Source organism: Neoarius graeffei, chromosome 9 (assembly GCF_027579695.1).
Source record: "Neoarius graeffei isolate fNeoGra1 chromosome 9, fNeoGra1.pri, whole genome shotgun sequence".
Taxonomy (NCBI): domain Eukaryota; kingdom Metazoa; phylum Chordata; class Actinopteri; order Siluriformes; family Ariidae; genus Neoarius; species Neoarius graeffei.
Window position 1 is genome coordinate 62,930,346 of NC_083577.1, and position 22,611 is coordinate 62,952,956.

The window sequence follows — 22,611 nt, forward strand, 5'->3', positions numbered from 1 at the left end:
TAATTCTTCTTCTTCCGGGTTTACGGTGTTTACAGATCCCAGCATGCTCGCGGGGCATGTGTGGGCATGTGAGGACACTCCTCCTCACCAATCAGTGCACAGGGGAGTGTCTGCTCACGCCCCCAGCCCCACTCGGCTCGGTTTGGCTCGCTTCAGCCCTACTCCAAAACCGTGCGAGTTTTGGGAGCTGAGTAGGGCTGAAGCGAGCTGAGTCGTGCTGTTCTGAGGTAGTCAAAACGCGAGCCGTGTCGGGCTGAAGCGAGCTGAAGTGAGCTGAAAAAGGGTAGTGGAAAAGGGCCATAACCCCAACTGCTCCCTGGGTGCTGTCGCATAGCTGCTCTGGGTGTGTGTGTGTGTGTGTGTGTGTGTGTGTGTGTTCACTGCTTCAGATGGGTTAAATTTCACTGTGTGCTTAAAGTGCATATTCTGGACCAATTTCATGTTTGTTTGTTTTTTTTTTTATATGAAAGTATGTCCCTTTACACACTCATCCAGAAGGGTAATTTTGCACAAGGCCATCTGTCTACAGCAGAAAAAAAATAAAATAACAAAACGCGTCTGGAAAAATCCCAAGGGAGTCTGGAGCCAGATTCGTGACGTTATCTACGGAAGCGCCAGCAGGCTGCGCGAGCTTTGCACGGTTTCAGTGCACAGCCTGTGTAAGGCAAGGCAAGGCAAGTTTATTTATATAGCACATTTCATACACAATGGCAGTTCAATGTGCTTTACAGAAGTAAAAACAAAAACAGTAAACAATAGAGAAATAAAATTACATAAAATAATTGTATCTTTATTCTAAAATAATTAATTAAAAGAATTAAAAGAAAATAATAAGAATTAAACAATAGTAGAAATAAAATATTAAAATGCCAAAAAGAAAAAGGAGAAAAAGAAAGAAAGAAAAAAAAAAACTAGCAGAATAAAATAGAATAAAGTTAAAATAAATTTAAAACATGCAGAGAAAAAGATTATAAAAAATGTAAAATATTAATTATTTAACAGAAAGCATCTGAAAACAGCTTGGTCTTTAACCTAGATTTGAAGCTGCCAACAGCAGGAGCATTTTTAATGTCCTCTGGCAGTTGGTTCCATAGCTGTACTGCATAGTAGCTAAAAGCTGCTTCACCACACTTTGTTTTAACAACTGGTTTTAATAGTAAATTTTTCTGCTGCGATCTGGTAGATCTGATTGGGTTAGGCCGCTGCAACATATCAGAGAGGTAATTGGTGTAGACCAAGCGCTCCCATTTCTCTCTCATTGTCCGGTCTTTTGGGAAACGATGAGTACTAATCCCATCAACATTGGTGTTGCTACACCCTCCTACGATACATCTGTTAACCATTTTAATAATTACGCGATAACGTTGAAGAAATTTGTAGAAAACCGCCAGGTCGTTTTCTCATAAACAAACCAGCGCTGACGTTGGATTCAGAGGGAGGTGTCCCGCAGATGACATCACGAAAATCAATGTTTTCTGGGAAATCCAAATGCTAAAGTTTTTTCAGAGGCGGACCAATTCGCCTCAAATGGCTTGATTTCAACTGAATTTTTCTGGTATTGCGCAAGGTAAAAAATTGCAGAGAATGCAGAATGTTACAGATATTTGACCAAAGTTTAATATAAAGTAGGAGAATTACATTGATCTTGCTCCTGAATTTACCTGTGATATGCACTTTAAAGTGCTGATGACACGAACATGACTCTATGCAATTTCTTAAATAAACTATACAACATGGCAAACATGTTAGATTTCTGTTATAATTACGTGAAAAGAAGCTGTTGTTACGCAAATATCCAACTTTTAATTGCACAGTGCAAGAAAACTGGGTCCGTGGCTCGCGGCCATGTTGTGACGTCAGCGGAAGAACACGCTGCGGTTCACTGGCTGTTCTACTCTGGTTCTACTCAATGGAAATGGCGCATGAAAACGCCGGTGAACTCTCTAGTGCTAGCTCTTCCTCTTCTGGGAGTCTAGAATTGTGTTGATCTCTTCCGAATAGAATCTATGATGGCCTACCCTTTGCCTCTCGTTGCTAGGCGGCAGTTACATGAAAGCCGCAAGCTTTCACAAGCAAATACATGACTGATATCACGCCGACTTTATGATTACATTTATGATTATCATGTAGAATCTATAGCTCTACGTACCTTTATATTATATCGTTTCACAACACATGTTCTGACAGGAGGACTGTCTTTGGATCCGGCATAGCTACTAGTAGACCCCCTCCGGAATACTGGCAGTGTTGCCAGATTGGGAGGAATCCCGCCCAGTTGAGTGGTTTCAAGTGCATTTTGGTGGGTTTTGAACATATTTTGGGCTGGAAAACTTCAGCAGTATCTGGCAACAGATACTGCTGACGTTTTCCAGCCCAAAATATGTTCAAAACCCACCAAAATGCACTTGAAACCGCTCAACTGGGCGGGAAACCTCCCAATCTGGCAACACTGTGTAGGCACTGCTGATGGTAGTAACACACGTTTGTGCTGAACTGAACACCCAAGAGATTCTTTTAAGCTGGGAAGGGTGTCAAAACAATCCAAATCGAAGTGTTCAGAGCACAGGATGGATGTTGGTGAGGGCTCCCACTTGTCACGAGTGCGCCTGACTTGCTTCACCCACTTCGCATGCAGCTCGGGATCTCTGGGAAACTTGAATAAACTTACCCCATCCTTGTAGGTTTTGGAGCAAAAGCCGGCAACACAATGCGAAGGCATAATAACTTTATATATATATATATATATATATATATATATATATATATATATATATATATATATAAAATACTAATAATGACGACAAACTGAACACCTGTCGCATCAACAACAAACTGGTAAGTTAGGAGGAAGGTTCTTTCGCTGACGTCATATAGCTCCTCCTCCTTTTTCGTCTCCTGGGTGCTGCAGCCCTGTCAAATTTGCCCAAATAGCCACGTTTTTTATCATAACTTGTAAAATAGGCGCCTTCGTGAATTAATATATGGATCATTGGGAATTACTTATGTTATAAAACATCGCCAAAGATGTCAAAAACGTGTCATCAGCACTTTAAGTTTGTGCTTGAGTGTACATGTGATAAGTAAAGGCTTTTTGGTTTGGCTTGGTTTATGTGTAATCAGGTTGTAAAGAGAGGTTTTCTTAATATTGAGCATGTGAACACAAATTCCACATGATTATGTCGTGATTTTGTCATGGCAGACAAATTTCCAGTGTCGGGCCCAAATATGAATGTCAGGAACAACGAATGGGCCTTATAGTGTGACATAACTGAAGATTTTTTTTTTTTGTAAACAGTCTTAGCAAAGTAAGAGTTTCATTGTGTAGTGTAACTGCCTGTTATAATAGCATATATGTTTAAAAAAAAAAATCTTGAACAGCGATGTGGAGTCTGGGATGCCCCACAACGCCCTAACAAAAAATCTACCATGTCGTAATTTTTTTTTTTTTTTTGTATTTTTATATTTTCTTGCCTAGTTTGACAACTTGCATGACATATTCCTTGATGCTGACCTGTAGCTATCATTGACAATTTCTTGACCCTCCTCCTCAACAGCATGCAAGGACGTAAAAGATGATTGGTCAGGGTCAAACTTGTAGTGTTGCCTAATCTGACATGGTGACTATCGTGGAAGACAAAAATATTGTGTGGTCTGATCCTATTATCAGATCCACCTTTGAGAAACAGGGTTAAGGTATCTCTAAATATTTTATCAGTTCTCTTTCTCGTATACAAAGTGAGTGGACAAATTAGTAATCAAGGTTCTTGAGGCAAGCAGATTGTGTGTCCAGGCTATTAGCCCCCCCCATGTTTTCTTGGTGGCGACCAGAAAAAGAAAACCTACCCATTATTGATTTTGCAGAACAGAATTTATTATTTGGTGTGTATATTTAAACATAATGTGCTTCCCTATGGCGTGACACGCCTCAGTGTAAACAGTGTAATGTGAGCTACTTGTTCTGAATCTGATTCACATAACTGTCCTGATTTCTACACACATTCAGCTCGTGTTTAAACATATTGACAGAAAAGAGACTCTGGACATGAGTAATATCTTGCACATGCTATGAAAGGAGAGAACACCCCAGTTCATTGCTGAAACGACCTACTAACTTTATCACTGGAACAAACCTGATGTGGTACATTAGAAACTTTGTTAGATAAGGATAATAATTGTATACTTGTGTATTTTCCTTAGTCTGTATTGATGCACTTAACTAGCAAACTATCTCTCCATACATTTTTCTATGATGTGATCAATCACTTTTTTTGCTAAGTCAGTTTCAGGGCATCCCGAACATGGGGTACTGGGCAGTACACTGGAGCTTTTGACTGCCCAGTGTGCCAGCTAATGAATTCATGATTTGCCCATCCCTGGTGTAAATTTTACATTTGATTCCGAATATTAATGAGTCAAACAGTTTGAGGCCAATTTATTTTATTTGATAATATTTAATGTTAATTGTACTGTACACATTCTAATAATTATGTCGTCAAGGTCACACTGGAATACAGGTTGTGTACTGTGATGTTGATCAAATTAAACTTACAATCTTTTTGACTTTTTCTTGTCAGCTGATGTTTTCACGGAATAGAGTCACGTGATGTATGAGGGGAAACACATACACTTCTCGGAGGTGGACAATAAGCCTTTGTGCTCATACAGCCCTAAACTCTGCAAGCAGCGCAGACTCAATGGATATGCCTTCTGCATACGGCATGTTTTAGAGGACAAGACTGCTCCCTTTAAACAGTGTGAATATGTGGCCAAGTACAACAGCCAGCGATGCACCAACCCCATTCCTAAAGCCGAAGACCGCAGGTGAGTTATTGTTTTACTTTGTACCTACGTGCAATTTGTGTACACCTGACAAATGCTTCAGATTTGAGCGTTATCGTCCTAGAATCACAAAATTTCAGGTGTACAGAGATGATCAAGGTACTTTCCCAAGACTCGGATTCTGCAGAGGTCTTTCACAGCATCATTTCCTAATTGTGAATATCCTGTAACTGAGAGATGTATTATCGTTATAGAATAGCTTATAAAGCTTACTTGGGCAATGATACAAAATTATAGTGCATGACTTGTTGCACACCTTATGTAATCAAAGCAGCGATGGCATAACCAGCGATGCAATACAGAGGGACTTGAAGTGTACTTCCACAGTATCGATTTCGGCAACGACGGCCCTTTATTATTTCTACTGAGTGGCTAATTAAACAATGATGATCCTCCATCTTTACAGAAATGTTTTCATGTCTACATTTTGACAGATTGTCACAGCTCTTAGAATCTTATCTGTTGAATACAAATGGCATAAGACTTCATGCATCACTTGATTGAATTTGCTTTAGTGGTGTTGCTACAAGTAATAATTACAATAGTAGTGTGGTAGTGATGAAATATTGTCACTAAAAATTAAACATTAATGATGTACACTAATTTAAAATTATATATATGTTTTTGTTTGCACTATACAGATGTAGGAAAAAAGATCAGATTAACTGTAGACTGTATTACCTTAGTAGTCTGGTTATTGGACTGAATTTATCAACTTTTTTTTTTTTAAATCTAATTTTGGTTTTAATATTAGTTACGAGTGCATTTCATGATTTAGATTATTAATATGCATATAAATTTACTTACAGTATGTTTGTTATACATGTTTCATAGTTCCATTGTGCTGTTTGCTTCTTGGAATATAAATGCAGTAAGAGGAAAGATAATGCAGTTTAGTTCGGCCTGCAGCAGATGACATTGATTTCCACCCGTTAAAGTTTGATACGCTTATCACCATTGTTTTATTAGTATTAAATGGTACAATGTTTTCTATTTTAGATACTGTAACAGCCACCTGCAAGTGCTGGGCTTCATCCCCAAGAAGGAGCGTAAGAAAAAACATGATGCGCTGGATTCCGTAGCACTGAACATCACCGTGCCCTCTCTAGCTCTCAGAGCCTCTAACGGATTAGATGGTTTACCTCCGTCTCCGCCCTGTACCCGTCTGCCCCCCCTTGCGCTGTCTGACATGCACCTGCTTGACCCCTTTGCCTTTTATGAGGAGGATGTGGATGGAGTGGAGAGCACCACACGCAAGAACTCTATACTTAAGAGGAAGCCTGTTAGTCGGCCAGTGCTCAGTCAGCAAGGCCCACGTCATGATGCTGACCTTCCTTCACCCACATCAGAGCAATTGACGCAAGTCACAGTGGGCTGCACACTGCCCAGATCGCCACACCTACCACCACTGACACCAGCAGCACCTGCACCTCCCCCACCCTCCCAGCATGCTGGTCACGCTTCCTACATCCAGCAGGGGTCATCACAGGCTCTGGTATGTAAGCCAGCACCAGTTCCGACTGGAGCCTCTCTGGTCCCTACCACGCCCCCCTCAGCAGGTCAGCAATACCGGAAGACCTTCCTCACTGCCCCCAGTCACCCATCTGCTGGCACTCGGGAGTGCCCACAGAGTCGCACCATCGCTATGCGACCCACTGCCTTCACAGCACCTCCTGCCTGCCTGTCAAGGCTACAGCATCTTGTGCAACTCTGTGCACAAAGACACCGAGAGCATGGAGACCTCTTCCCTCATCTTGGTATTAATGGCTCATTAAACACACGGCTTTAATGTTTGACCAGCTTCACAGAGATAGAGCACCGATAAACTGTGTAATGCAGACATGTCTCACTAACGTAAATGACATAAGTTGGAGACATTAATATAAGCTGTTATAATTATAACATCCACCTGTAATTTACAGCTTTCATGTGAAGTGGTATTTAAATGGCTGTTTGCAATAAGTGACGTATGTATTTCTGGACCTAAACTAACCTGCATAACTATGTATTCAGGACTGGACTGGTCTGATGAAAGTGCTGATGAGGATGAAGAAGCAGAAGAGAGACTTCCTTCATTGCCTCAGGCCTGGAGACTGCAGGAAGGGAGTCCTCACCACCAGTAAGGAATTTTTTTGAAATGGCTGAAACATACATGAGCATGCTGAAGTGTGGGGGGAGGGGGGGGGGGAAACAACCATGAACAGCATGGCCCCATACCCTTCCGTTCTATAGATCTCATCTCATCATCTCTAGCCGCTTTATCCTGTTCTACAGGGTCGCAGGCAAGCTGGAGCCTATCCCAGCTGACTATGGGCGAGAGGCGGGGTTCACCCTGGACAAGTCGCCAGGTCATCACAGGGCTGACACACAGACACAGACAACCATTCACACTCACATTCACACCTACGATCAATTTAGAGTCACCAGTTAACCTAACCTGCATGTCTTTGGACTGTGGGGGAAACCGGAGCACCCGGAGGAAACCCACACGGACACGGGGAGAACATGCAAACTCCGCACAGAAAGGCCCTCGCCGGCCGCTGGGCTCGAACCCGAACCTTCTTGCTGTGAGGCAACAGCACTAACCACTACACCACCGTGCCGGCCCATTCTATAGGTATGAAGCCAAAATTCCTCCACCGTGCTGTCAAATTTGGAGACAGTGTTTGTGCAGTAGGGACATTCTGCTGCTTTCTGAAGCCAGAGTCTGCACAGTAGAAATGAGAGTCAAAGTCAAGTACACCTACTCAATTGGTAAGCCCGCCCCCTTCTCCCAAGACTCTGGTCCAGTGCGTCACTAAAGCTGTCAATCAGTTCATTCTCAAGTGTGTGTGTGTATGTATGCATGTGTGTATGTGTGTGTGTGTGTGTATGTATATATATATATATATATATATATATATATATATATATATATATATATATATATATGAGTGATTCCACACTTATGGGTACTGAAATGGGGACATGAACTTATTCACCTAAAACCATTTCTTTTTTTTACCATCAGGTCACAAAACATGTAATCTTTAATGAATGATATGTTAAAAGATAACTTTAATTTTCTGAGATGTAATAAAAACATATTTATATGCCAAAGTCAAGCCTATGAGTTCCAAAATGATGTCTGTTACATTACTTCTGTTACGATTGTCCATCTCGTGTCTGTTACAAATTAATTACAATCTAGCTATATACCATGTTAATCTTATTGAAAGAATGTGTATGTTTATTCTACTACACATGTTTATTAATTATATTTGCTAAAACATCACCTTCCTATGTTTCAAAAAGTAATTCTACATTGTTAAAATTGAGAATATATATGTCCACAACACTTCTGTTACGTTCTGACTTTGGCATATGTAAATGTTTTTATTACATCTCAGAAAATTAAAGTTATCTTTTAACATATCATTCATTAAAGATTACATGTTTTGTGATCTGGTGCTAAAAAAAGAAATGGTTTTAGGTGAATTTTTAAAAATAAGTTCATGTCCCCATTTCAGTACCCATAAGCGTGGAATCACTCATATATTTTTTTTTTCTTATGATAGAATAACATTTTACAAACTCATTTCTGGGGGGAAAATAAACGTGCAGATATCAACTTGGGGGGGGACTAATTTTGACAATTTCGACGAGAAAGATGACATGGAATAAAGGCTATTTTGTCATTGAAACACATGGGGATGGCTGGTAGTACATGTTATATTGCAGTTAGCAGGGCATTAGCCTTGTTTTTGCTTTACTTTCTAGAGACCTGTCCATACTTTTTTGTAAATACAGTCACTAGGTAAAACATATATCAGCTGTGTCTGTGTAAATAATGGCCTTCTGGTAAGCTACTGTAGAGTATGGTGTGTGTGTTTTGTTTTTTTTTAAATACTGTAATGTTTTCTACTGCGTCATATGAACATCTTATATTTGTTTGTTTCTTTCCCCCCAGTTCCGTTGGTGAGCGTGAGGAGCCTCGGCGGTCTCGTCTGGCTCAGCTCTGTACATACCTGCAGGAGCGCTACAAGCATCTCTGTAGGCAAGAGAGAGCTGCCACACGCTATAGCAGATACAAATACGCCTTTAGGAAAGCTCTGCTCCATGCAGCCAGCAAGGATCCTGACTGCACAGGAGAACTCATCCAGCAGCTCAGCAAAACATCACACACCTCCAGCAGGTATAGGAAGTGTGTGTGTGTGTGTATATAAGAGTGAAAATTTGGAGATTTAGAGAGGTTAAAATATGTTTCATGTGTCCTAGGTGTGCAGTACAACAGGAACTGAGAAAATCTGTGTGTACTGGTAGCACCAAGGGTCAACCCTGCAGCAACCCATCTCTGCCTTTTACACGCCACTGCTTCCAACGTATCCTTCTGGCATATACTCCATAGTGCAGCAGTTACCTATTACAAATGATCACCACCACGTGTGTTTTCTAGTGGAATCCTTGCTCTTTTTTTTTGTTATGGTAGATGTATAGTTTACATTTTAGGTGGAGGTGTATTTTGGTCCTTGACAGTTGTTTTGTAGATATCCTGCTGAACCGCTCACAGCAGCTCTTCTCCAGCTGCACAGCACGGTTTGCTGATGGGCAGCAGTGTTCTGTCCCTGTCTTCGACATCACACACCAGACACCTCTCTGTGATGAACATGCCAAGAAAATGGTAATTGAAGTTTTTTGTTGTTTTTTGTTTTTTAAAGGCAGTTATTGAATTGAAGGCAATTTATGTAGAATTGCATGATAAATTAACAAGTACCAGTAGTTATTTGTCTTACACTTGTTATACTAGCGCATCTCAAACAATTAGAAGATTGTGAAGGTTTTTTTTTTGTAGTTTAATTCGATACATGCAAAGTGAAATATTTCAAGCCTTTTTTTTGTTTTTGCTTTAATTTTGATGATTATGGCTTATAGCTCATGAAAATCAGAAATCGAGTATCTCAAATGATTAGAATATTTCCGAAGATCAATCCAAAAAGAATTTATAATACAGAAATGTCTAACTTCTGAAAAGCATGTTCATTTATACACTCAGTTCTTGGTTGGGACTCCTTTACCACACATTACTTCATCAATGCGGTGTGGCATGGAGGCGATCAGCCTGTGGCACTGGTGAGGTGTTATTGAAGCTCAGGTTGCTTTGATAGCGGCCTTCAGCTCGTTTGTATTTTTGGCTCAGGTATTTCTCATCTTCCTCTTGACAATACCCCATAGATTTTCTCTGGGATTCAGGTCAGGTGAGTTGGCTGGCCAATTGAGCACAGTAATATCATGGTCAGCAAACATTTGGTAGTAGTTTTGGCACTGTGGGCAGGTGTGAAGTCTTGCTGGAAAAGGAAATCAACATCTCCATAAAGCTTGTCAGCAGATGGAAGCATGAAGTGCTCTAAAATCTCCTGGTAGACGGCTGCATTCACTTTGGACTTGATAAAATGCGGTGGATCAACACCAGCAGATGACATGGCACCCCAAATCATCACAGACTGCGGAAACTTCACACTGGACTTCAAACACCTTGGCTTCTATGCCTCTCTGCTCTTCCTCCAGACTCTAGGACCTTGATTTCCAAATGAAATGCAACATTTACTTTCATCTGAAAAGGAGACATTGGACCACTGAGCAACAGTCCAGTTCTTTTTCTCCTTAGCCCAGGTAAGACGCATCTGACGTTGTCTCTGGTTCAGGAGTGGCTTGATATGAGGAATGTGACAGTTGTAGCCCCTTTTCCTGAAGACGTCTGTGCGTGGTGGCTCTTGATGCACTGACACCAGCCTCAAGTCAGCAGTCTTCCCCATCATTGTGGTTGTGTGTAATGAACTAGACTGAGAGATGCATGGTATTTTATACTGTGTTACTCAAACTCAGAACGAAATATTCTCATATTTTGAGATACTGGATTTCTGATTTTCATGAGCTGTAAGCCATAATCATAAAAATTTAAAACAAAAAAGGCTTGAAATATTTAATTTTACATGTAATGAATATAGAACTAAATTACAAAAAAAACCTCATGATATTGCAATATTTTGAGATGCGCTAGTACACTACCGTTCAAAAGTTTGGGGTCACCCAGACAATTTTGTGTTTTCCATGAAAAGTCAGACTTTTATTTCCCACCATAAGTTGTAAAATGAATAGAAAATATAGTCAAGACATTTTTCTGGCCATTTTGAGCATTTAATCGACCCCACAAATGTGATGCTCCAGAAACTCAATCTGCTCAAAGGAAGGTCAGTTTTATAGCTTCTCTAAAGAGCTCAACTGTTTTCAGCTGTGCTAACATGATTGTACAAGGGTTTTCTAATCATCCATTAGCCTTCTGAGGCAATGAGCAAACACATTGTACCATTAGAACACTGGAGTGAGAGTTGCTGGAAATGGGCCTCTATACACCTATGGAGATATTGCACCAAAAACCAGACATTTGCAGCTAGAATAGTCATTTACCACATTAGCAATGTATAGAGTGGATTTCTGATTAGTTTAAAGTCATCTTCATTGAAAAGAACAGTGCTTTTCTTTCAAAAATAAGGACATTTCAGAGTGACCCCAAACTTTTGAACGGTAGTGTATATTATTTTCAAATGTCTATACTATTCTAGTTAATCAGCTCACATGGCCTGAATCCCTTTTCCGTGGACAGTGTCGGAATATTGTTGGCACGGAATTGGGTTTGAGTCTAATATAACCTGCGTAGCCCAAGCACTTGGCCTGGAGGCTCCTTTCAAAGCAGTCAGGCTCAAAATGGTCCTCGCAAACAACAGCTTTTCTATCAAAGGAGAGTTTCTAAAATATGACCTGTTCCCAAGTTGTGTAGTCACTGTTTAGCAAGTTGTTTACGGTGCTCAGTTGTCTGCAATGGAACACAGGAAAAAACACTATCACGTTTATTATTTTTGCAACCATAAGCTTTACACGCTGCTATTTTTCAACAATGTTTTGTACATCTGGCTACATTGTGGTGTCAGGAGCAGCAAGCCAATCAAGATATGGAAACTCTATCAATATTACATGACGTCATGCTGACCTTTGATACCACCCACAAAGTGGCAATATGGCTGCACCCTTGAGTGAGCAGGAATACTAAAGAATTTTCAAGCACTGCTTTATGCAACACCAGTGTGACACTACAGGGTAGTCAAAATGCATTTGTGCAAAATGTGTAATATTTCTAGCCTACATTTATTTTTTGCTGTGGATACCCTTTAAAGAAAGTTTGACCAATTTGTAGGAGGAAAAATTTGCATGTTCTGCTTACAGAGATGTTCACACTTTGTTGTTGTTTGGGCGATGCTAAAGTAAGATTAATAAATTTAATAGTAAAAGCTATAATATTACAGGCACTACTACAAGAATAATTAAATATAGTTAATAGGGGTGGCACGGTTCACAAAAGTCGCGGTTCGGTACGTATTGCGGTTTGAGGTCTGCGGTTTGGTACGTATTGCGTTTTTTTTTAATCTTAAGTACTCTGTATTTGGGCATATAGCCTACTATTTACCTTAAGTAAACATAGTTTAGGATACAGCATTTAAGAGAGGTTAAAATTATAGTTACAATGAAATAATCATGCACAAACTGAGTTTGAGTTGACATAAGCACATTTTATGAACAATCTCTGATGAAAAGCCAGGTAGTATTTTGAAACAGCAAGAGGGAAGACGTGGATGATTTCAACAGCTTTTTTATTTACTACAGTATTTATACAAAGTGTCAGGAGTGTTTGCTGCCATGTTGTGGCATCTAGAGGAACCAGGTGTCTTTTGTCACATACAGAGTTTTCATAATTGGAAGAAATAAAAATGAGTTCTTAAAGCTTACTTTTGAACAGATGTGTGTGTTAAAACTTAAACTTTTATGTGGCGACCAACCAACCACCTATATACAAAAACCGAATCAAAAACTCTTCTAATCCCTGAGAGTGAGGATGTATTTTTTCACTTGAAATTAAAGTGCAGTGTTTTGAAACGTATGGCTGGATTTCTTATCTAATCTTAAAGTGCCACTGTATTCTTAGAACGATTTATAACAAAATACACACACAGCCAATATAAAATATTGCAATAAAACCAATCACTGCACTGTTTAAAACAAACCTCCCCTCCCCTCGCCGGAAAAAAAAAAAAAATCTAGTTCGCCCATTATCCTGTGTCATTCTGAGATGCGCAGATAGACAGTAAAGGGATTTCCGGCGTACCGCGGCGCCGGAACGCTATCACCCCTGTTCGCGCGAAAGAGAACCATGTGGTTTCATACGGGCATTCGGCTTTTTTTTTTTTTGGCGAACATCTTAAATAGGGGTACCGCGGTTTATACGCGTATTGCACCGCAACAGGCGTATCATACGGTTCGGTTTTTTTCCCATAACCGTGCCAAGCCTAATAGTTAATGAAAGTAGTAGGCATGTAGCTCCTGCAATGTCCATGCTGATACCGGATTGTGGAATCTAACACTTTAAAATGAAAAATTTCTTATCTAGTACTTGTTACTCATTATAAAAATGTCCTGACTTTGGCAACTTGATGTCCATCAGAGATTTCCAGTAGCATCATCAATCAGCTAAACATACTGTAGGTTGGCTAGTATAGAATGTTCCCGGGTTGTCCTCAGGTTGCTTGCCTCATGGTGAAGGCCTGATTAAAATTGCTAATGTCGTTGCTGACGTAACATTTTCCAGCAGTCTGTATCAGTGCAGTTATATGCATCATAGGGTAAAAACAAAGCATGTAATCTTATATCCTGCCTGGGTCGATTTTAGTGTTCTGCTGTAGGATAAATGTTATGAGTAGTGCATAACTAACTATATAGTCATAACGGTTTCATGAGGTAGTCGCCTGGAATGCGTTTCAATTAACAGGTGTGCCTCGTCAAAAGTTGGTGCAATTTCTTGCCGCTTTAATGCGTTTGAGATCAAATAGTAAATAATACAGTAAATAGCCCTATTCCACAACTGTAGTAATCCAGATTATGTCAAGAACCGCTCAGCTAAGTAAAGAGAAATGACACCCGTCATTACTTTAAGACAGGAAGTGTCCTTTTTCATTAAATAAAAATAAAGAACAACCTCTCCCCGTGTCCGCGTGGGTTTCCTCCGGGTGCTCTGGTTTCCCCCACAGTCCAAAGACATGCAGGTTAGGTTAACTGGTGACTCTGAATTGAGCGTAGGTGTGAATGTGAGTGTGAATGGTTGTCTGTGTCTATGTGTCAGCCCTGTGATGACCTGGCCACTTGTCCAGGGTGTACCCCGCCTTTCGCCCATAGTCAGCTGGGATAGGCTCCAGCTTGCCTGCGACCCTGTAGAAGGATAAAGTGGCTAGAGATGATGAGATGAGATAAAGAACAACCACTGAATTAGATGTGTCTGGACTTTTGACTGGTACTGCAGTTGAGCCATAAACCATGCTTTCTCAGGCATATCGACACATCTAACTGAAAGTAGCTTGGCCAGATCAGTAAATCTCAAGCTAACAGATACTATTTTCAGCTAAAATATCACTGAACAACCTGGCGACTTGTCCAGGGTGCACCCTGCCTTCAGAAAGCAGCAGAATGTCCCTACTGCACAAACACTGTCTCCAAATTTGACAGCACGGTGGAGGAATTTTGGCTTCATACCTATAGAATGGGCCGGCACGGTGGTGTAGTGGTTAGTGCTGTTGCCTCACAGCAAGAAGGTTCGGGTTCGAGCCCAGCGGCCGGCGAGGGCCTTTCTGTGCGGAGTTTGCATGTTCTCCCCGTGTCCGTGTGGGTTTCCTCCGGGTGCTCCGGTTTCCCCCACAGTCCAAAGACATGCAGGTTAGGTTAACTGGTGACTCTAAATTGATCGTAGGTGTGAATGTGAGTGTGAATGGTTGTCTGTGTCTGTGTGTCAGCCCTGTGATGACCTGGCGACTTGTCCAGGGTGAACCCCGCCTCTCGCCCATAGTCAGCTGGGATAGGCTCCAGCTTGCCTGCGACCCTGTAGAACAGGATAAAGCGGCTAGAGATGATGAGATGAGATCACTGAACATGTTTGATTTTACACTATTCATTGTTAATTTGCACAACCTGAGATGGTGTTCATGTGTTTGGAGTTGCATGAGGCCATTTTGGACCTGAATTGAATCCAATTAAACTACTAGAAAAGTAAAGGATAGTGTTTTGCTTCACAAGTGTACAGTTTTAAAAAAAAAAAAAAAAAAGAAAACTTAAGTGAGATCACTGCAGACCTTTTTTTTTTTTTTTTCCAGTAAATCGAACACATTTCCTGAAGAGATCCGTTTCATCAAAACCAGTTAGACAGTTGATCAAGTAAGGATCAAATGTGTCAAAATCCTTTGATTAATAAAAAGTACTTGACAGTGCTGTTTTCTTTAAAACAGAAGTGCATGAGATGTTAAGAACCAGTCTGAAGGCAGGGTTGATACTATGACTGACTAGCCACGAAATCAGGCTGCTGAGGACTTATTACAGAGTAAATAAATCGTATTCCATTGTTGGCTTCTATGTTCTAGTATTTTGTTGACCGGCTTGGTTTGTATGTTTCCTGCAGGATAATTTCCTCCGTGGGGATAGTAACAGGCGGGTGCAGCAGCAGAGACGGCCACGTAAAAAGACCAAACCACCAGCGTTGACAAAAAAACACAAGAAAAAGAAGAGGAAAGTAGTGCGGCGTCCCCAGAAACCCATTCCTCCTGCCCTACCACAGGGCAACCTGCCCATGCCCCCCACATTGGCACTGCCCACCCACCATGCCAGTATCAGGTACACATACCCATACATGCAACATCAGCATAGTACTTTTCTGCTCAACAGGATGGTACGGTACACTACATCTCACATTTATTTCCATTTCCATGTGACCTGTACCATAATTAGGGATACAAGGGTGATTTAATAGAAATGGTGTAGAACAGTGATTGAATACAGTTATCACAGAATTGTTGAGAGTCAGTATTCATCAGGTCACCACCTTTTTTAAAAACTAAAAATCACTAATGACCCAGAATTACTTTTCCCCCCCCAGACTATGCAGCACAGCAGTCAGTAATGGTGTCTAATAACATCATCCAGTACTGCTTTCAGCTTCTCAAACTTGTGGTTTCTTATCACATAAGAGCGATTATGGTTTTCAAAGGGGTCTGTGCAGGTGAGCGAGGGGGGGGGGGGTCCATGATTTTGTAAAAATCTTATTACACTGGTGATCATAGCCCATGATTAGTTGTATTTATTATTGCGCTCGTATATAGTTATTGGCCTGTTTGACTGGCCAGTTGAAATTAAATTTGTTCCATCCTCAGTAACTCAGAAGCAAGGCTTATAAATAATGTTATCTTGGCCCTAATGTGATCACTACGTGGAAAGTTCAGGAATAAAAATCACTATGGCTCAAATACGGGGTGACCATGGCCTGAAGGCTAGAGAAGCAGCCTTGGGCCCAAAGGGTTGCTGGTTCTATTCCCGGGACTGGCAGGAAACATTTGAATGAACACCACTTTCTCCTCCATCTGTATCATGGCTGAAGTGCCCTTGAGCAAGGCACCTAACCCCCAACTGCTCCCCAGGCGCTGTAGCATAGCTGCCCACTGCTCTGGGTATACGTGTGTGATCGTTGCTCACTTGTGTGTGCATGTATGTGTTCACTGCCTCAGATGGGTTAAATGCAGAGGAGCAATTTCACTGTGCTTTTGTACATGTGACAAAGTCGTCGTCGTCTTCTCAATATTACCAGAATATTATTGTATATGTATGAATGAGCCTAATGGTTTAAAATTGATGAGTTAGAAGGGGTAAATTCCACGGGCCCTTTGGATCCAGAGCTCTCTGTTAAAAAACAAACAAACAAAAAAAAACCTTGCTCCAGAGAACTCCATTCCTTGCCATGTTCCATTGTGCCGTATGCAATAGACACGGGTACTATACCAGGGTTCTAGTTTCGAATTAGTTATTGTATTGTGCATTACTGCACTCTCTGATGGAACAGTGATGTAATGAAGGAAAATAAATAAATAAACACATGCATACATACAGTTGTGGTCAGAAGTTTACATACAGTGATATGAATGTCATCTTGGATATGAATGTCATGACAATATTTGGGCTTTCGGTAATGTATTTGAACTTAATAAAAAAAAAACTCTAGAAGTTGGTGCACAAGTTTTAATTTTCTATGGGCTTTCTGAAATCAACACAGGGTCAAAAATGTACACTCACTCACTTAGATTATTAATTCAGAGGTGCTGAAACTTCCAAAACGTCTCCTATCTTGCCAAGGCCAAGGTCTCTTAACTTCCTGTTAGTGATCATGATTGACTACAGCTGGTAGCTTCTCTGTGCCTTCATAAAAAGGGTTTGTTTACAGCACTCATTGGATTTACCAACACAGTAAACTGGGAAAGCCCAAAGAGCTCAGTGCAGATCTGAGAACGCTGGTTACAAATGTAACTGTGGTTCTATGACTAAGTGGAAGACCACCAGGGCGGTGCTGAAAGCACTAGTGGAAGCATCTTTGCATCCGGCGTTTCGAGAACCGCATACAAAAGTTGTCATCTCATGACGTATGACGTGCCTGCCTACATAAGGCAACATCCCACGTCATTTGGCCTCAAGATCATTCTCGCGCAATCCAAGTGACCAAAGACCCTGGCGGTCTTCCACTTAGTCATAGAACCACGGTTACATTCGTAACCAACATTCTATTTCCTTCAGTCCAGACCGTCAGGGCGGTGCTGAAAGCACTAGTGGAAGACTAATACCAACCCAGTCACGAGGAATTCAGAAGAGCATCACCACCTTCTGGAAGAACAGCTGCACACAGCAATGGCATGGACGCAACATTTAGCCTGTAGTACCGGGCAAATGTACATGTATTAGACCAAGTTGCAGCAGCACAAATGTCAGAGAGTGGTACGCCCCGGAGAGCTGCCCATGATGTTGCCTGAGCACGCGCCGAATGGCAGCGGACAGGAGAGGGCACAGTACGTCCCATAGATTCATAGGCATAGGTGATTTGCCTCCACAACCCAACGGGAGAGCCACTGCTTGGACAGAGGCCTTCCTCTCGGAGCAACACCAAAACAAACAGTTGGTCTGTCATACGAAAGGCTGCCGTCCTATCAAAATAAAACCTCAGAGCCCTGATGGCACAACTCTGCACGCAAGTCTGTCCTGTCCGCCGGTATAGCAGTCAGCAAAATCCGCTGGTTGCCAAACTGCGGAGATAAGACTTTCGGGAGGAAAGCTGGGTTAGGTCACAATGAAACACCTGTCAAACATGGGGCCCCAACGAAGACAAACAGAACTCACTGAGAGGGCATGTAGCTCACACACACGCCGGGCTGTTGTGATGGCAAGAAGAAAAGCCGTTTTAACAGAGAGCCACTTAATGTCAGCTGCTGACACGGGCTCATAAGGAGGTAAGCAAAGGGATTCGAGCACAGTGTTCAGATCCCATGATGGACTCTGCACAAAATGAGGAGGATTAAGACAAAATGCCCCTCTCAAAAAGGCTACCACCAGCCGGTGGGACCCAAGTGAAACGCCTCCAACCTCTGAACAGTGGGCTGTTAGTGCTGCAACATACACCTTAAGTGTAGATGCAGCCCTGCCAGGCTCTAAAAGGTGCTGCAGGAAATCTAAAGTCTGTGGAACAGAGCAGCTTAGGGGGTCGATGTTGTGTTCTGCACACCAATCACAGAACACCTTCCATTTGCCTGCATACAAGCGTCGGGTAGATTCTGCACATGCGTTCACCACAGTGTTCCTGGTCCTTTCTGAACACTCCAGTAGTAGCCCCGGGGCCCCAAGGGCCACACCCAGAGCTTCAGGCATTCGGAACATGGGTGTTGAATCCTGCCCTCCATCTGCGTCAGCAAGTCGGGCCTGTTGGGCAGCTGACAAGGGGGTCCCACTAGTAGTGACAGCAGGAGCTGGAACCATGACCTGGATGGCCAATGAGGAGCTATCAATAGCACATGGTGACTGTGATCACGCACACGGCAGAGAGTCCTCCACAACAGTTGTAGAGGGGGAAAGGCATAAAGGATGGCCCTCGGCCAGTCGTGGGCCAGAGCATCCTGGCCCAACGCTGCCGTTTCTTTCCCCAGGGAAAACCATGTTGGACAATGAGTTGTCTGACTGCTCGCAAACAGGTCCACAGTTGCTCTCCCATAGGTTTTCCAGATCTGTTCCACTGTGTCTGGATGCAGTTTCCAATCCCCTTGAGACACCTTGCCGCGTGACAGAGCATCTGCCACACTGTTTTGGCGTCCAGGTAGATAAGATGCTCTTATGGAAAGGAGGTTGTCCTGAGTCCTAGGAGACTGTGAGCCACATGAAGCGCAGCTACAGACCTTGTACCCCCCTCATGATTTGATATAGAAAACAGTTGTCACATTGTCTGTACGTACCAATACATGTTTGCCCTGTAGCACTTCCTGAAAGTGGCGCAACGTCAGAAACACCGCCATCAACTCCAGTGTGTTGATGTGGGACGTGCGCCACGGAGCAGGCCAGGTGCCGTTCACACCTTGCCGACGCCAGACTCCACCCCAACCCATGAGGGAAGCATCTGTCCGGATAACCTCCCACCGTCCCGGTGGGGGACCAAGTGGAACTCCATGAGTGAGAAAGTGTGCCTGGGACCAAGGTCTTAGCATGAGCATGCAACGGCGTGTTATTCTCACCCTCATGTGTCTGTCTTGCACTGGACACAGATGCAGTTGAAGAAGCCATCTCTGAAAAGCCTTTAGCCACAGAAGACCCAGAGGAATGACTACTGAGGCCGCTGTGAGTTTCCCCAACAGCTGAAGGAGAGAAACATAACGCTGTGTTCCCCTGACACGAAGGTGGTTCACTCCAGTAAGAATTGAACTTATTCTGTCTGGCGTGGGACTGGCCAGCATAGTGTTCGAATCCAGGGCAAGGCCGATGAAATGTGTTGCCTGGACTGGGACCAGTTTGCACTTCCTCTGGTTCACCCTGAACCCCAGAGCCGTAATGTGTAGTAGCAACTGGTGAGCATGTTCCCTGGCCTGTTCGGGCGATGCCGCACAAAGAAGCCAGTTGTCCAAGTAAGGGAGCACTCTTATGCCCTCCTTCTGAAGGGGTTCTAGTGCCACTTGGATGCATTTCGAGAACACCCTTGGTGCCAGAGAAAGTCCAAAGGGGAGAACTCTGAACTGAAAAAATCTTTCCCATGAACGAAAAACGAAGGAAGCGCCTGTGGTCCACGGCAATGGGTATGTGAAAATAGGCGTCCTCAAGATCTACGGTCACAAACCAGTCCTGGTTTGTGACTGCTTGCAGTACATCTGTTGTTCTTAGCATTCAAAAAGGAAGCACCTTCAAGAAATGGTTTAACCTTCTTAAATCTAAAATTGGCCTGAACCCGCCGTCTTTCTTTGGAACGAGAAAATAAACTGAAAAGAACCCCCCTGGGTGAACAATGGGGTCGACCATCTCTATGGCTCCTTTTTGTAGTAACAACTGAACTTCTCTCGACAAGGCTTCTGCCTGTCTTGGATTGGTTATAACTGTCTGCCTCACACCCGAATGCATTGGTGGCCAGCGGCGGAATTGCAGGCGGTACCCTTCTGAGAGGGTTGTGAGTAGCCATTGGTTGGTTGTTATTTCACGCCAACGTGCTAGCTGGCTGCCTGTAAAAACTCCTGCCACTGGCCCTGACCTGTCAGTGGTCCTGTCTACGTTTTTCGGAAGGGATGGGGGGAGCGACGACTGCGGGGAGGACCTGTCTGTCGAAAAGGGCGAAAACTCACGTGTGGCTGAGTGCCACCCTGCCTGGCCGAGGGAGGTGGGGGATTGGGGGCCCGCTGCTGGGGTCGATGGGAAGACCTTTGTGCAGCTCTAGGGGCCACATGCCTAAAGCATGAGGCAGAAGGGTTTGGCGGAGCTCTGAAGGTGGGTGCTACGCCCGCATGACGGGAGTGAGACTCTGTAACAGATACACGTCTGTCAAGGGCCTCTTGTGCTGCTGGCCCAAAGACCTGTCCAGGTGCCAGTGAGAGGTGCCTCAGGTTGTTCCTGCATACTTCTGGCAGAGGCGATTGAGCCAGCCACACTTGTCGACGGGCTTGCAGCAAGGTGCCCAAGGTAGTGCCACACTGGTTGGCAATGACACCCATAGCCTGCAATGCAAGTTCCAGTACCTCAGCTGCCAGTGGGTCTGCCGATGATGAGTCGAGTGCAGCATAACAAGCATGTGTGCCAGTGAGTTAGACACCCTGCCAAGAAAGGCAGTAGAGTTGTAAGCACGAGAAAGTAGCTCGTCTGTGCGGCGGCACTCAGCGTTGGGGCAATGCACCTGCTCCCAAAGTGCTTCATTGGGAGACACGATGAGCGAAGCAACGCTTGATTCGACTACTGGCATGCTACCCAAGCCAACAGCACCGGGGTCCTGCATTGCCGCAAGCATGCGAGGCATCTGGTCTGGACAGGCAGATTTCGTAGCAGCCTCCAGGGTAGAGGCCACCACAGAAGTAAAGTCACGACACTGTGGAATTACCAGAGAGGTGCGCTGAACACGGTACGGGAACATGTTCTCAGATCCACTAGGAGGCACCGGGGTGTTCAACTGCAAACGTGCAAGCAAAGCCTTCAGTGTGGCCTCCACCGAACCCACCACTGAGGCAGACTCCCCAGATCGCCCAGAGGTGACATCACTGCCCGAATCATGGGGCACAACACCTGGCAGGACTTTGCTTGGTGGCTGTGCTGAGGAAGAAGACTGACTGACTGAAAAAGGTGTCTGAGGCAGCCACAAACATCACTTCCTCTTGGTCAGGTGGCTGAGAACATGAGCCAACGGGTGACAAGGAGGCAGGTGGTGCAGGCTGTTCCTCTACAGTACCTACCTGTGCCCCTGCTGTGGGGGGGGCTTGCAAGCAGAGGCAATAGATGCTCCACTGTAGATGAGAGCAGTTCCACTTTATGCTCTAACTCAGAAGACAGATTTTTTTGCACTGTTTTGCATGCACTGGTGGTGAAAGCCTACGCTTGCGCTGTGTCTGAGAATCCGAGGGCAGAAAACTGCTAGACGCACATTCCATACCAGCCAACTGCGCCTGTCTAACAGTAAGCGGCATTAACGCACAGGAAGGGCATGGATCAGACATTGCCTCCCTTAGACGTTGCATGCCAAGGCACTCCGCACAGCGATCATGTGCATCCAGCACCTCCATTAGGTTGGGGCAAGTGGAACACCTCGCTGAATCCATCTCCGTGTCTACTGACCGATTATTTTTTTAAAAAATTTTTTTTAAGAAAAGAAGCAAGGTGTTGCGCTGCTTACTAGCCTGGCAATCAAGGCTAGCGAGTTCGCAAGCGCAACTTTACCACTACAGACAATGATTTACTAGCAACCAGAAAACCGATGCTCACGTAAAGTTGTAAGTACACGTTAACATTATTGACAACCAATTCGCTAACTCACTCAACACTGACAAACCTGCCGGCAACCGAACAGTTTGTGACAAGACCGATATAATAGCCGTCCCTGAAAACTTGGCAGCCAAGGTTCAGTGACTATCGATACATAAAACAATCTCCAAAATAATGTTAACCAAGTTACCTTAGCAACCAAACAGCTCGTGTGGAGTCGAGTCCCACTGAAGTCCTCTTCAGTCATGAGTTGCACTGTAGATTGTTGCAGGTATTCCCACAGTTAACTGATAACACGCACAGAATTCCAATAGAAGAGATGCGATTCCAACACGAGAAAAAAAGAAGAGGCCAAATGACGTGGGATGTTGCCTTATGTAGGCAGGCACGTCATACGTC

At 43.4% G+C, this 22,611-nt stretch overlaps 1 protein-coding gene across 1 annotated transcript in view; it reads left to right on the forward strand.

The window, feature by feature from the left end:
* ino80da (INO80 complex subunit Da) overlaps nt 1-22,611 on the forward strand; it is a 30,658-nt gene that overhangs the window by 3,265 nt on the left and 4,782 nt on the right. The window contains exons 2-8 of the mRNA XM_060930062.1: nt 4,575-4,821; nt 5,839-6,596; nt 6,853-6,958; nt 8,789-9,013; nt 9,097-9,200; nt 9,366-9,499; nt 15,368-15,579. Of these exons, the coding sequence (XP_060786045.1) occupies nt 4,604-4,821; nt 5,839-6,596; nt 6,853-6,958; nt 8,789-9,013; nt 9,097-9,200; nt 9,366-9,499; nt 15,368-15,579 (1,757 nt within the window). The 5' untranslated portion in view covers nt 4,575-4,603. The remainder of the gene's footprint in view (nt 1-4,574; nt 4,822-5,838; nt 6,597-6,852; nt 6,959-8,788; nt 9,014-9,096; nt 9,201-9,365; nt 9,500-15,367; nt 15,580-22,611) is intronic.